The 12,760-nt window shown below is 44.9% G+C and overlaps 3 protein-coding genes across 3 annotated transcripts; 2 read left to right on the top strand and 1 right to left on the bottom strand.

Annotated features, from left to right (window-relative positions):
• Positions 1–211: 211 nt before the first annotated feature.
• On the top strand, positions 212–3,915 carry E1B28_003720 (uncharacterized protein). Its single transcript, XM_043148150.1, has 17 exons — positions 212–269; positions 343–452; positions 514–1,161; positions 1,220–1,299; positions 1,358–1,387; positions 1,447–1,569; positions 1,636–1,660; positions 1,727–1,818; positions 1,888–1,908; positions 1,963–2,035; positions 2,089–2,097; positions 2,153–2,189; positions 2,251–2,366; positions 2,423–2,618; positions 2,671–2,754; positions 2,812–3,156; positions 3,225–3,915. Exons 3-17 carry the CDS (start codon positions 1,100–1,102, stop codon positions 3,300–3,302), a joined length of 1,371 nt encoding a protein of 456 aa, XP_043012742.1. The 5' UTR covers positions 212–269; positions 343–452; positions 514–1,099; the 3' UTR covers positions 3,303–3,915.
• Positions 3,916–6,295: 2,380 nt separating this feature from the next.
• On the bottom strand, positions 6,296–6,678 carry E1B28_003719 (uncharacterized protein; the record flags this gene model as incomplete). Its single annotated transcript, XM_043148149.1, has 2 exons — positions 6,296–6,365; positions 6,431–6,678. The coding sequence occupies 2 exons, from the start codon at positions 6,676–6,678 to the stop codon at positions 6,296–6,298; spliced, it is 318 nt and encodes a 105-aa protein (XP_043012741.1).
• A 2,545-nt stretch (positions 6,679–9,223) lies between these two features.
• Positions 9,224–10,214, top strand: E1B28_003718 (uncharacterized protein; the record flags this gene model as incomplete). The annotated part of the gene is made up of 2 exons (XM_043148148.1): positions 9,224–9,700; positions 9,756–10,214. The coding sequence occupies 2 exons, from the start codon at positions 9,224–9,226 to the stop codon at positions 10,212–10,214; spliced, it is 936 nt and encodes a 311-aa protein (XP_043012740.1).
• Positions 10,215–12,760: the final 2,546 nt, after the last annotated feature.

Genomic DNA, 12,760 nt, shown 5'->3' with positions numbered 1-12,760 from the left:
CCATCGTGAGGCGGGTATATCACCTCTTCTAACTGTAAACTTGGCGACATTGTCGGCGATGTCGTGGCCGTCAATGGCGGAGGTCGTTGTTCAGGTTTAAGCAGCAAAAATAACTTCGGTTAATATCGAAACGCCGCCCGGCCGTGATCCAGCTTTGGCTGTCTCCCACCGTCACCTGTCCGGAATTAAGAACGTGACGCGCGGGTTCAAACGTTTACTAAGTAAATCACTAGGTCTACCGTCTCTTCCATCGTGTCTTCAGGTCGCAGGTGAGTACTTGAATAATAATCTACATTCAGATCTTCATAGCAAGTTTTTTTGAACCTTGATTCATTTCTTCAGTCATCAAAAGGACTCTTTGACCGTGGAGGATGCGTAGACTCGGATTCACGGCCCTGACAAGCTTTGAATTTTGCAGTGAGAGCGTGCGTCGCGGTTTAGACTCACAGAAGGTGAAGGGTAAAGCATCTGAAAGAATCAAAAGCTGCAGGTTTTATTGACGTGAGTTGTTAGACGGTAATCGATACTGGGAACATTGAATGACAGCGCCGAGCACAATGCAAACAAAACATCGTTGACGGAAGGAGGTGAGGTGAAGGTGGTGGGCGAAAGAGTCCGGATTGAAGAAAATAGGCAGGTCGTTCTCTCAGTTCAAAATTCCTGTGCGTGTTTCTCCATGATTCGGTTCTGTGATCTAGTGTCGTCACTCGGTCATCTGTCCCAGAAGCTGTTACTTCTGACGCTCCGTGCCGGGTTGGGAAGCGTGTAGAACTGCGTGATTCCTTCAAGAACGCAGTCCAAGACTCCAGCGTCAGAGTCAAGTATCAGCATGATATCGGGCGACTACCAGGAGTGGTTTATTAGAGAAAGGTGTGCTTTCCTTCGACTTCCATGTCACCAGAAGTCGTCGTTGCAAGAATCTCTTCCATAGCCATTCAAGGCGTACTTTTCAGATAGTTATTGGAACCCAAGAACTAACGAACTCCTTAGAGGTTGAACGCTGAAACATCGAAGGCGCTGGGCGCCGACTATCCATCCATTCCAACGTATATAGGCACCCCGCTTGTGGAAGAAACGGGCTAGAATATAGGAAGGCCAAATGAGATGTACCTGTTCAATGGAAGATGACTTTGCTGGATGGCCACTTCCCACTGGCAAGAGGTATAAAGAGTTCCCTCATAGAATCAAATCCCCCTCGCTCTAATTTCCAACGACAAAGGTCCTTCGACATGGCTCCAAAAACCCTTCTTGTTTTCTGCGATGGCACTGGGAAGGATGGAACGCTGGCATCGCCTATGAGTAAGAGAGGTTTTTTTCGCTTCTACTCATCGAGCTCTATACTAATAGTACACGATAGAAAGCTCCGAGATGAAGCATCTCGTTTCCGGTATGGTTCATTCCATTATACTACCCATCTTTCAAGGTTTCCGGACGAGTTCCCTCTAGACATGCCCGGCTTCGATATCAAGGATCTCCGAGAAGGTGGCGCAAGCCTTGATCGTAAAGCAAAAAGTGCAGCCTCGGATGGTGGAGGCCATACGGAGTACGCTACGAATGTCTTGCGTCTTTGTATGTTTTTTATTTTCCTCCCATCCATTATCGTAGTATGCCATCTGATCCATGTATCGTGAACAGCACGCTCCGTCCTGCCTCAAGACAAGTAAGTGGCATTCGGGAAAGAAAGAAACCAATGATTTACTAAACGATATACACACCCTCCCTGCAGAAATGGTAACCGACAAATTGTCTATTATCAAAGCGGCGTGGGGTCCGAAGCGGACTTTGCTGGTAGTCAAGTAACAGGCGCCGCTTTACTGCGTAGGCCATTCTATACCTCATGTCTGATCCAGTAAAAGTACGACTAACGGATACCTCAACGACACGCAGAGGCCCTGGGAACTGCCGTTGGTGAGCTCACACATTGATCAAGTTTGGACTCGGGATAACCGTCACATTCTGCAGCGAGTAAAGTTCGCGATGCCTACGCTTTCATTGCTCAGAACTTTGCGGATGGGGATGAGATATGCCTTTTCGGGTGAGAAAGTGCATACTTCCTTCTTGGATAGATGAGCTGACCTTTTTCTACAGATTTTCCAGGTAACAATGCTTTCATCGTTTTGATGTGGAGCTTTGTTCACTTATTTACCCTCAGGGGTGCGTACACCGCACGAAAGTTATCCGGATTGATCGTAAGTGATTTCAGCCTGATTGTCGTGCACGCAGGCCACGAATCTGAGGTGGTGGAAATAGGATGCCATTGGGTTGTTGAGTCGCAAAAATCTAAGCTACTTCTTCGAGATTTGGCGTCAGCTTATTGAAAAGGAGCCCATTACGAAGTTCCCTGACACTCGATTTCCTGATATCAAGTAGGTCCATACTGACGTCCGTCCCCGAATTGCTTCCTCAACTTTTTCTTAATCAGATGTGTTGGAGTATGGGATACTGTCGGCTCCGTGTTTAACGAAATCAATGCTTTGAACATCAAAGACACCAGTCTCCCGGCCACGGTGAAGGTCGCCCTTCATGCAGTCTCGCTGCAAGAGAATAGAGAGGTGTTCCTCCCCACTTTATGGTCATTTCCGTCTGGAGGATTGAAGGATGGTCAAGTTCTCAAACAGGTAAGGGAATCTTGCCAGTGTTATCCTTAACTCTTCACCAAATCTCCCGCAGGTTTGGTTCCCCGGTGCTCACTCGGATATTGGCGGGGGATACAAGCGCCATGAACTAGCGGATATCAGCGTCTATTGGATGGCTGTAAGTGTTTGATGTTCACGCTGCATAGTCGTCTCGTTCTGAGTGTCATTCCCCTAGGGAGAGATAGAAGAATTCGTCAATTTAGATGTCAAGTTCTTACGATCTTTCGCCCAACCTAATCCCGACCCTTGGGGTACTTCTCAGCCCCACAACGCTTATATGGAGACCAAACCAGAATATCAATTCCTAGTTGGACACGAAACGCGCCTCGAGAGTCTCCAGATTACTAAGGAATCGATGTTCCATGAAAGCATCAGGTTCTCTCCTCAGAAGCTCGATTCACCTGACTCCGTGATCACTATGACTATCATTAAGGAAGAGTTTGGATCTGGATTTGAACCTCAATACTCTCCGTTGAATGACTTTGAACAGTATTGTAAGGACCATTGGGGAGTCCGAGGAGTAAGTACCGTTTACCTTGACTCAATCAATTCGATGTCCTTAATTCACTGAATTACCGCTCTTTCTAGATTCTTGAAGCGCGCCATGGTATTGAAGATCCTGAAGCTGTTTGGGGACCACGAATTGTCAGGAGTGTTCCCATTTAACTTGTGTCAAGCCAAAAGACCGTTGCTCATTGAATCCTGCTTACACCATCTCCCTATTTTTCGATTTGGTTCACCGGACCGGAATTCATTAAAACTTAATTAAAACCCATTCCGCAGTAATTTCCGCAGTCATTCCGCAGTCCGCAGTATGTAGTTACATAATAAAATCAGTAGTATAAAAGCCATAGATAGCCTTGAAATGTGAGAGTCTTTTCCCCTCCTAGAAACCGTCTAACGAGCTCTTGGAAACTACTCACCTCATTCTATCTGTCTGGTAATGAGTACCAGAAGTTTCGTAGGCAAGGATTCATTAGCTGGCCAATCTGCCAGGTGAGTCTTCAGTTGCTGTCTCTCTTACTGATTTGTTTTCTTTAGGTATTTGTTTTATTCTATTTTTTTTTCTACTTACCAGGTCACACCTACACTTCCTGGGCTCAACAAGTTCCAGCACACCAGACTTAAAATGAAGTCCAGCACCCCCGCACACTGGCCCCAAAGTCCAGCACAGTCAGTGAAGTCCAGCACACCCAACTTCTGAATCAATTTCTGGGTGTGCTGCTGTTGTCCTGAGTGTGCTGGACTTGTCTGTGGGTGTGCTGCAGTATATACTTGGTTAGTTTCAATTTTCATCACATGACTAAGTAGATATTGTACTGTAAAGTAAAAATTCATAAGAAAAACAACCAAAAAGCAAGTAATTAAATGTTTAGAGGTGACGGAAATGAATTTTAACTAAGTATGATCAATTTTCGTACTGAGTAAAAAGTAATATATATACTGCAGCACACCCACGGACAAGTCCAGCACACTCGGGACAACAGCAGCAACCCAGAAATTGATTCAGAAGTTGGGTGTGCTGTAAGTCCAGCAAGTGTGCTGGACTTTCACTGACTATGCTGGACTTTGGGGCCAGTGTGCGGGGGTGCTGGACTTTGTTTCAAGTCTGGTGTGCTGGGGGTTGTTAGTACCCTATGCTTCCCCATCTCACACCCCTTTTGACAGGTATCCAGTAGCCTACGTTTCCATGAGGTTATCTTTTCTTGTTGACACTTGGGGGCTACACTTACGATGGGATTCTTTTTTCTTCACCCTATCGTCTCAAAGCTCTTGCTTGTAAATGTAATATGGTCTGGGCTTCTATGAAAACACAGGTCAATTTTACTTGAATCAATTGAAATTGCGGGTGTCATCTTGAGTAGTCACCAGTTGACCTGCCCTAAAGTCACTGTGACCGCACCCACATGTACCAAACTGCTTGTTTACCTCCCCTACACTTGTGACGACTTCACCCATTTTAATGGTTGTTGATGACCATGGCATACCACCAAATTTGTGCAAAACATGAGTTTTTGGTTCTATAGAGAAGCTGGGTGGAGAATTTTCGGAATGCACAATTCTGAGTGGGTAAGCAGTTTTCGTTAATTTCATTATTTCCCCTCCTTTCGTCTGTGGTCTTTGTTGATTCGGTCATTTCTGTGACAGGAAATCTGAAAAAAATCTCCAAAAGAATTGCCCAAAAAAACCAAAATCAAAGCAAAAATCAGTCAAAAAGCAATCAATGTCGAGTGACTGTAGATTATGGCCAACCTAAACCAGTTACTGCCCCTTTATCTATCTATATTACAACCGTCATCGCCTAATCGGCAGTCTATTTTAACCATTACTTCCAACTCCATGCCCTAACTACATTTCTTTGCCAGTGATATGGCTTGCTCTCTGGACATCACCCCAGTAGCGCTGTTCATAGGCTCAGAAAGGTCTTCAATAGCCATTTGCTGCATCTACATGAAGACACTGAGGTGCTGGAAAGGAAACAGAGAGAGATGGAGGAACATGAAGTTCGCTTGTACTATGTATGTTGTTTTGTTTTTTACCTTGAAACTTCAAATTCTAATGTTTGCGATCATCTGTTCCTGGCCAATACATCATTGAACCAGCCCACTATTGCACCTTGAATGAGAGCATAGCATTCACATCTCCACCCACCATCCATTGCCATCGGCCCATTCTCCAGCAGTCTTCCGTCAATCCCTCCTCTCAGAATCCAAAAAAGAGAGAAAACAATCCTATGAATGCCTCAACCTCCATCGCCATCTCCTTCTCCTAAGCCACTGCACTTTCCAACACCCCCACCTGCCCCAGATTGTCCTGCATCCCCAGTGGCTTTGGGTGTACCATTCGATGGACGCGTTCACACCTTCACCCTCCTTCATTGCCTCAAGTTGTCGGAACTCCTCTCGTAAAGCCATCAGTTCCTTCTCCCATTCTGTCCCTTGTCGCCACCTTTTCCCACTCCACCATCACCCTTTATTGAAAGCCCTTCTACGCCTAGTATGCCTGTAACCTGATTTGTGTCGAGATGCGTCATATCGTGTGTTTGGATGGGACAGATAGAGATAAGGCTAGAGACACCGGATTATAGCAGAGCTCCAGTGGCAGCTGCTGTATTCCCTGAACGTGAACGTGGCACATCGACATGATTTTGACCGGTTAACTTGGCCATTGAGGCGGGCCCTTGGAGTGCATAGTACAAGTGATCCACGACTCGCATGTTAGCAATACTACAAATGAAATTGTCGAAATTGGGAGATCATCTGCATGCTCGAATGTGGACAACATGGCTGAAGATGTAACACTTTTCCAACATCGCTATAAAACAAATTTGTAATTGCAAGAATGTACATCAGAAAGCCAACAATTGCTGAGGTGGAAAACTCCCCTGCATGAACCATAGACAAACCTCCACATACGATCAGCTCTCTTTATCAATTGCAAGGCATAATATCGTGAAGGTGCGAATATACATTGATTGGGACACAAGAGATTCAACTTAATAGTTCATGTTGCATGTAGTACAAGCATTGTCTGGGCCATAAAACCTTATATGAAAGTAGTAGGGTAGGCCTCAATTTCCTGGCCGACAATCGTTCACAAAGTGACGGGGCGCATCTGATGTTGATGAGATTGCCTAGAAAATGTAGTAAGTAAACAGGTCACTCTCCAAGCAATCTGCAATTACTGAAGCTGATGTCAGTGCAAGTAACTGCAATTCCACCATTGGAGCTAAAAATCAGGGTTATTGTTAGTCAAGAGCATGCGCTCAGAGAACAAAGCGGGTGTAGACTAACCAAGGACTGTTTCCATTTCCGATGACAGTGATGGGGCTGCAGTTGAGGCTGATGAAGTCATCGAGGTCCTGTACAATGACACCCAGGAGGCTAAGGATGCCAGCTGCAGTAGAGTCACTTGCCTTTCGAACCTGTTGACAGCATTTGACATCAGAGCCTTTTGATCCTCTTCCTCTGTCACCCGGGAGGGCAGCAGCGGCAGCAAGGGTAGTAAGGGCAGAGAGAGCAATGAAGTTATTGAACAACATGATGAGAGAGGTGTAGAGCTTGAACAGACGACTGCTGGAGTGTTTGAGTGAGGAATATATTGTCCTTCGAGTGAGGTCTTTATATGTTTTCTGGTATAATTTCTAACCCCTCTCCAGATGGACTTGTTCTTCAATTATGGGACAAATATTGTGCAGCACCGTATCAAAGTGGAGTTGAGTGGAGTTGTCAGGTGGAGTTGTCGGGAACACAGGAGTTGAAATGTTGTAGAGCATGTACTGAGAAGAGAGTAGAACCTTTGTTAGATCAAGACATGGCATTTCATCAATCGAAATCACCTTCCGGACGTCGGAGGTGGCTCAGAAAGAGGAACTTGAAGTCTCATACAAGAGAACTGAACGGTACATTCCTCGTAATCCGAGATGTTCATGCAAATCTGCATGCTGGCAACACGATTTGACTCAAGAAACCTCTCTTGTTGGACTGATGAATGGGAGTTTGTGAGAAGTGAATATGTGTCATCAAGGACTGGAAGGATGATTGTCAATGGAAGGTTTTGCTCCTTTTCGAGCTTTCTCTCCACAGGTGTAAAGACCTTAGACACACTCCCCAAAGCTCCATATGTTTGAGACTATGTGAAGAGCACATCAACATCTGGTGCTATACAGCCAACCATCCAGAACCCAGTTCCTTGGAATCCAAACCCTTTATCACCCTTTAGCGACCAACCATTCCAATCGCAGTTTCTGAGGTCACTAGAATGCTACAAACTTCAGAACGTCGAATTTTAACTCCACCTCACTTCCATCCCTAATCCACAACGTTCCATGGATTCCTGCCAACTGACCTCCAAATGTACACTTCAATAGCAGGCAGTCTTCCTCATTTGAAGGAACTTTGTAGAAATGTAGAATATGAGTCGTAGGCAGGGAATGGATTTTCAGCAGAAAGATACATACCTGACATCCAAGGAAATCCAATGAATCCACAGCAACGTTGAGAATCAATCCATATTCATAGTGTTAGCGTTGAATCAGTGTGATGGTGCGAAACCTGAGGATGAAAAAAGCCAGTTACACGGATTTGACACAGATGTTCAACAGATGTTTCATGATAATTTGAGCAACAGTAGAGAAACTCACTTAGCAGAGTCCTAAATGAGTTAAGGTCCTCTAGTATGAGGATGCTGAAGTGCTGAGAGCTTGAGCCATGGAGAACCATGGTTGTGGTGAGCAGAAGAGTATGGATCACATGTTATCTTCGACCATCATGGCGGTTTCGAGGTTCTGACTCCAAATGCTCTGTTCAACACCGTATTTTGCTAGCCATTTATATTTGTTCTCAACTGCCTATTTCTCAAGATCCATGCCTTTGGGCGGTAGCTTCAGCCAAACTCAACCAGTTTGCTTTTTGGCTCGTTACACTGCCATACATCAACGCACCATCAACAATGGTCAATATACACTGAGGTGCGTCGATTTAAAATTATCCACGACTCTTTAAGGCCTCACACCATATTGCTGAAACCGACAGAGGAAATTAGTTACAAGCGCATTTGCAGTCGTTGGACCCCGGAACCCCAAGCCATTTGTACTCAAGTACTTCTGGTAGAGAACTTCTTGATGCAAAAATGTTACCATGCCCTTTCACAAGGACCACCATGAACCGGGGTCCAGCGGCTAGCCTCTCAGTAGTGAAAGGGACTAGTACCTATCCAAAGGCGATAGGGAAGCTAATAGTCGTGCTGTAAAGTCTTGAACTGAACAGCAAACGTCTACCAGGATTGTAGATGGCTCTTAGAACATAGAGCAATAGTATGAATCAATGCTGAATGGTATATAATTACCGAAACCCCCTAAAATTCCACCTGGACTAAGAATCTCACCTCAAGTGGTTTAATGGAGGGCAGAGCAAAAGTGCTCAGTGCAGCCTCTGATATTAGCCAAAACACAAACATGTATCGAATTTTTGGATTGAAATAAATGAGACTACTTTCAGAAGGATTAATCTCAGAAGAGGAAATGTGTGGGCGTCCTTACACGTGCGAGAGCTGTATACACCTCAACCGGTACTGTCTCTACACTGGCCTCGACAACGTCAACAACCCCAAAACACAACCTTCCACCCCTCAGTATGCCACTGGGTCACAACACAGAACGCCACTCCTAGGAATATGGATCTGTCATACACGAGCCTGCCTCATGTTAAGAAAGGACAAAGGGGTGAAAACTACTTGTAAAGGGACTACAATCAAATCCAATAAAGGATCCACACATGACTGAATGGTCTAAAACATTCTCCCCTCTTCTACTCTCTACGAACACGCATAACTGCCCATCCTGTCGTCTACCACAGCACAACAGCCTGGTCCCAAAACTGGCCCTACCGCATACATTAGCATGGATAGCAGAGAGAAAAAGAGGTCTAACCCCGAAGATGACTCCTCTGAAGACAAAGAGGGTGAAAACAACCAAACTGAAGTATGTTACCCAAATCAACAAAGTGGCTCACATCTCACAACACCTGAAATCTATGCAGAAAACCATCACTCAGCCCCCGAGGAAAAAATAGAAAGAATCCCACATCATGCCCCAACCGTTCATGTTCCCCAATCCCAGGGACGAATCCTTTCACCCCAGCGATGATGACGGCTATTCTTACAACCACATGACTCGAGCTGAGGATATAGAAGTAAAGCCGAGCGGTTTTAAGAGTGTTTGGTGTGAAGCTACCTTTCCTCACCCCTACATTCCCGCTGGAGAACTCCTCGCGAATGTCAACGCAACGCAGAAATCTATGATACTGGCAAAACCTGAGGATTACATTCCCCTTACTATCTTCGGTGGTGGTGCATACTACCGTCAACATGAAACATTCAAGGAGTCTCACCTCGTCCTCCAACAGTGGCTCAGAGACGCGGAATTTCTGGATGAGCAATCGAAAAATCTCAAAGTCCATGTTCTAGCAGCAGAACGGAAGGTTTACTCAGCTTTCAAACTTCCTAACACCATCATTCTCGAAGGGGCAACGCCTGACATTCGCAAGTGGATCGAAAACGTCACTGTGCTCTCCCTTGCATCTCCAGGCGCTACTTTTTTCGCTCACTCTTTCGACAAAGAGAACATGTCGTGGGGCAGGCACCAACAGCCAAGTACTCGACGACCTGGTGTTCATGAAGGAGGTCCTGGCTGTAGTCATAGAGACTCTGTGGAAGAACAAAGGTGTTCTTGGCTGGTTCAAGAAGTACATCCAGACTCGGTCGTCTGAACCTCAACTGATGGGCAAAATGGTTGAACAAGTCCTCTACGACGTCACAAAGTCGTACCATATCACTTACATTACAAGTGGCAATGCTCAGAAGAAAGTCGAAGCTCGATATCAAATTCATGGTCGCCAACCTACCGATAACCCAAAGGAACTCCACTTCCTCGCTGAATGTCTTAGAAAGATCGTTTTCAATGTTGGTTTAGCCAATTCACAGTCGACAAGAGAATTATCAAGTGCGTGTGGTGTAGTCAATCAAACCATGCTTGCTTCACATGCCCCTACCCCCAAACCCCTGGTTTTCTCGGAATGAACGATGACAAGATGAAGAAATTTTTTAATGAAGCGATGAGGTAGGATCAAAGCGCTGCCTCTCAGAAAGAGAAGGAAAAGGCTAGGAAAGCAAGAGGGGAAAAAGACCCTCTCCCAGATGATGGATTCTCCTTGGTTCGAGGGATGTCGTTCAGGGCGAATTTCAGGGCAGGCAACAGGCGCGGTAATGCATCAAGAGGCTCAAGAGGCTCCAGCAATCACCGTGGCAACTATCATGGTGGATACAACAGGGGAAACGACAGCGGTTTTCAAGGAGGATGTAGGGGCTATTCTCGGGGAGAATACCAAGGTAGCGGCCGTGGTTCCTATAGAGGGGGAAACTACTCACGCAGAGGACGTCAGAGTAACCCTCAATATGAGGACTATTATACTGTAGAAGGAGACGAGTATTAGAATGCTGTGTCCCACACTCACTTATAAACGGCACGAGGTTTGGGGGGAAGAACTCACATGTGTTATTCTCACAGTAAGTAAGATCATGCCACTTACTGTGAGAATAACACATGTGAGTTCTTCCCCCCAAACCTCGTGCCGTTTATAAGTGAGTGTGGGACACAGCAGCACAGCATTGCTTCTCTTCCTCTTACCTTCATCATCCCTCCTCATCGTTGTTCACAACACTCACTGTAGCTCATACATATTTTATTTTATATCTATCACATCCCATTTAGTAGTTAAAAACTACCTACAAGTATTAGAATGCCAAAGTAAACAGAAAAGCCAGTAAAAAAATAATATTTGTACTACTTTTTTTTTTTTTTTGTCACCTACTAGTACATTTCCCGAAATTTTTGTGTATAAATGTACATCACACTAACCCTTTTACAGCACACCCAGAGGTAAATGCAGCACAGCCAGAAAATAACTTCTGATTGGGTGTGCTGCTTGGAAGATGAGTGTGCTGCAAGTAGCACTCACTGTGCTATGTGCTGCACTTCGTTTTGAGTGTGCTGTGCTGACAGTGGTTGGGCCCCTGGTTTATACTATGTGTTATGAACCGTTCACTTTTCTGGCCCACTGAAACATACTAACCAATGGACAGTCCCCCTATAATTATCTACCAACAAACCCTACTCAATTCCACCATATGCACAGCCTGTACAGCCTCGCCGAGTACCCCGTCCCGAGTACCCCTCATTCCCCGAGGACTCTTTTACTAATTTTCCCAAGAAAACCCCTTTTCCAAGTGTACACCTCATCCTGGCAGTTTTTTATTATTAAATTCTCTCAAGTAATGCTTGTGCTGAGGGTACACCTCACCTTTATTCCTTTGTACCTATTTACATAACGGTAGAGTATAAAAGCCCTGAGGTTTCCTCTTGAAACCTCAACCTAGATATTTTTTGTACCCTTTTCCCCCCAAGTTACCTTTCTTCTGAACTCTTACCTCTTGTTTTTACTACTGAATATATAATATTCAACCTTACAAGCCCACTCACTGTGTGAACAACCTCAATTACAGCCTTGTAACATTGTTACAAGCATCAAACTCCTCAAAGACACCACTCAAGCAACCTTTGCTTTGCAAAGATCACCATTAACATTCACCAACCTACTGTACAAGCAGATACTCTAACTATATACATCTTGCTTCTAATCCCAACCTAGTCCTGATAGTTGTAGTGAGTGTGCAAAGTGCACGACTCCTAACACTATGCAGACTTCATCGTTAACAGTACCCCCCTGCCAAACTTCCATACCTTAGGACCACTTGGATCCAATTTTTTACTCGAACATCATTAATTGTTGTGCACCTTGCACAGTTCTCATTTATGGATCAGTCCTCCATGCATTGGCACTTGGCCTCGATGGGGGATAGTGTCATGAACCGGGCTATGGCTGCACTCCATCAAGCCTCAGCACTCTCCTATGTCCCCTGAACTCCTTTAGAACTCCTTAACTTTCCCCTTATTTCTCCTCTTTGGTTTCTATAGACTCCTTATCTATTTCAGCAGACTCTTTATTCACTGAGTATATAAGTTTCCATGTATCTAGTCTATATACTCAGTTCAATCAACTCTTATATCTTCCCCATTTCTTCACCCTTAGGCTCTTCACAGAGTTTCCAAACTGATTGATCGGCTTTCGTGTTCTGGCCCGATCGAATCCTCACACTTTGACCCAACAACAACCAACTTTGCTCAGTACCTCCAGTTTCCCATTTTTGATGTTATACAATCTGACACATCCTGATTTGAAGAGCTCGATGAAGGTAAGTGTTACTCATATTCTTGAGCTGTTGTTGATATTGCCAACTTGTGCTTCACTTGCTGCCTGTAGATCCTGAAGATCTTTCCTTGGATCTACTCTTCTACGATACTCAGGAGGCAACCAAACATGAGATTTGTTTTCCAAATTAATAAAAACTCAATGCTAAATGGAGAGAACACCCAGAAACCATACAGCCAGGTGGGTGTCATTGTTATCCTATTTTCTGATCAATCAACCCAGCCATTGGGCCAGCTCCTTCAAGTAACTTGTTCTGGGTCACTGCTCACTGGCACCGCTCTTATATTATTCAAAGCC

Source organism: Marasmius oreades, chromosome 2 (assembly GCF_018924745.1).
Source record: "Marasmius oreades isolate 03SP1 chromosome 2, whole genome shotgun sequence".
Classification (NCBI taxonomy): domain Eukaryota; kingdom Fungi; phylum Basidiomycota; class Agaricomycetes; order Agaricales; family Marasmiaceae; genus Marasmius; species Marasmius oreades.
This window is presented reverse-complemented; position numbering and strand designations above follow the sequence as displayed.

What these genes read in the sequence shown, in the direction of transcription:
- E1B28_003720 (XM_043148150.1), top strand. Translation starts at nt 1,100, where the DNA reads ATGAGATGTACCTGTTCAATGGAAGATGACTTTGCTGGATGGCCACTT. An exon ending in AACGCTGGCATCGCCTATGA is followed by an intron (nt 1,300 to 1,357) that starts GTAAGAGAGGTT and finishes AGTACACGATAG; the next exon opens with AAAGCTCCGAGATGAAGCAT. An exon ending in TCCGTCCTGCCTCAAGACAA is followed by an intron (nt 1,661 to 1,726) that starts GTAAGTGGCATT and finishes CCCTCCCTGCAG; the next exon opens with AAATGGTAACCGACAAATTG.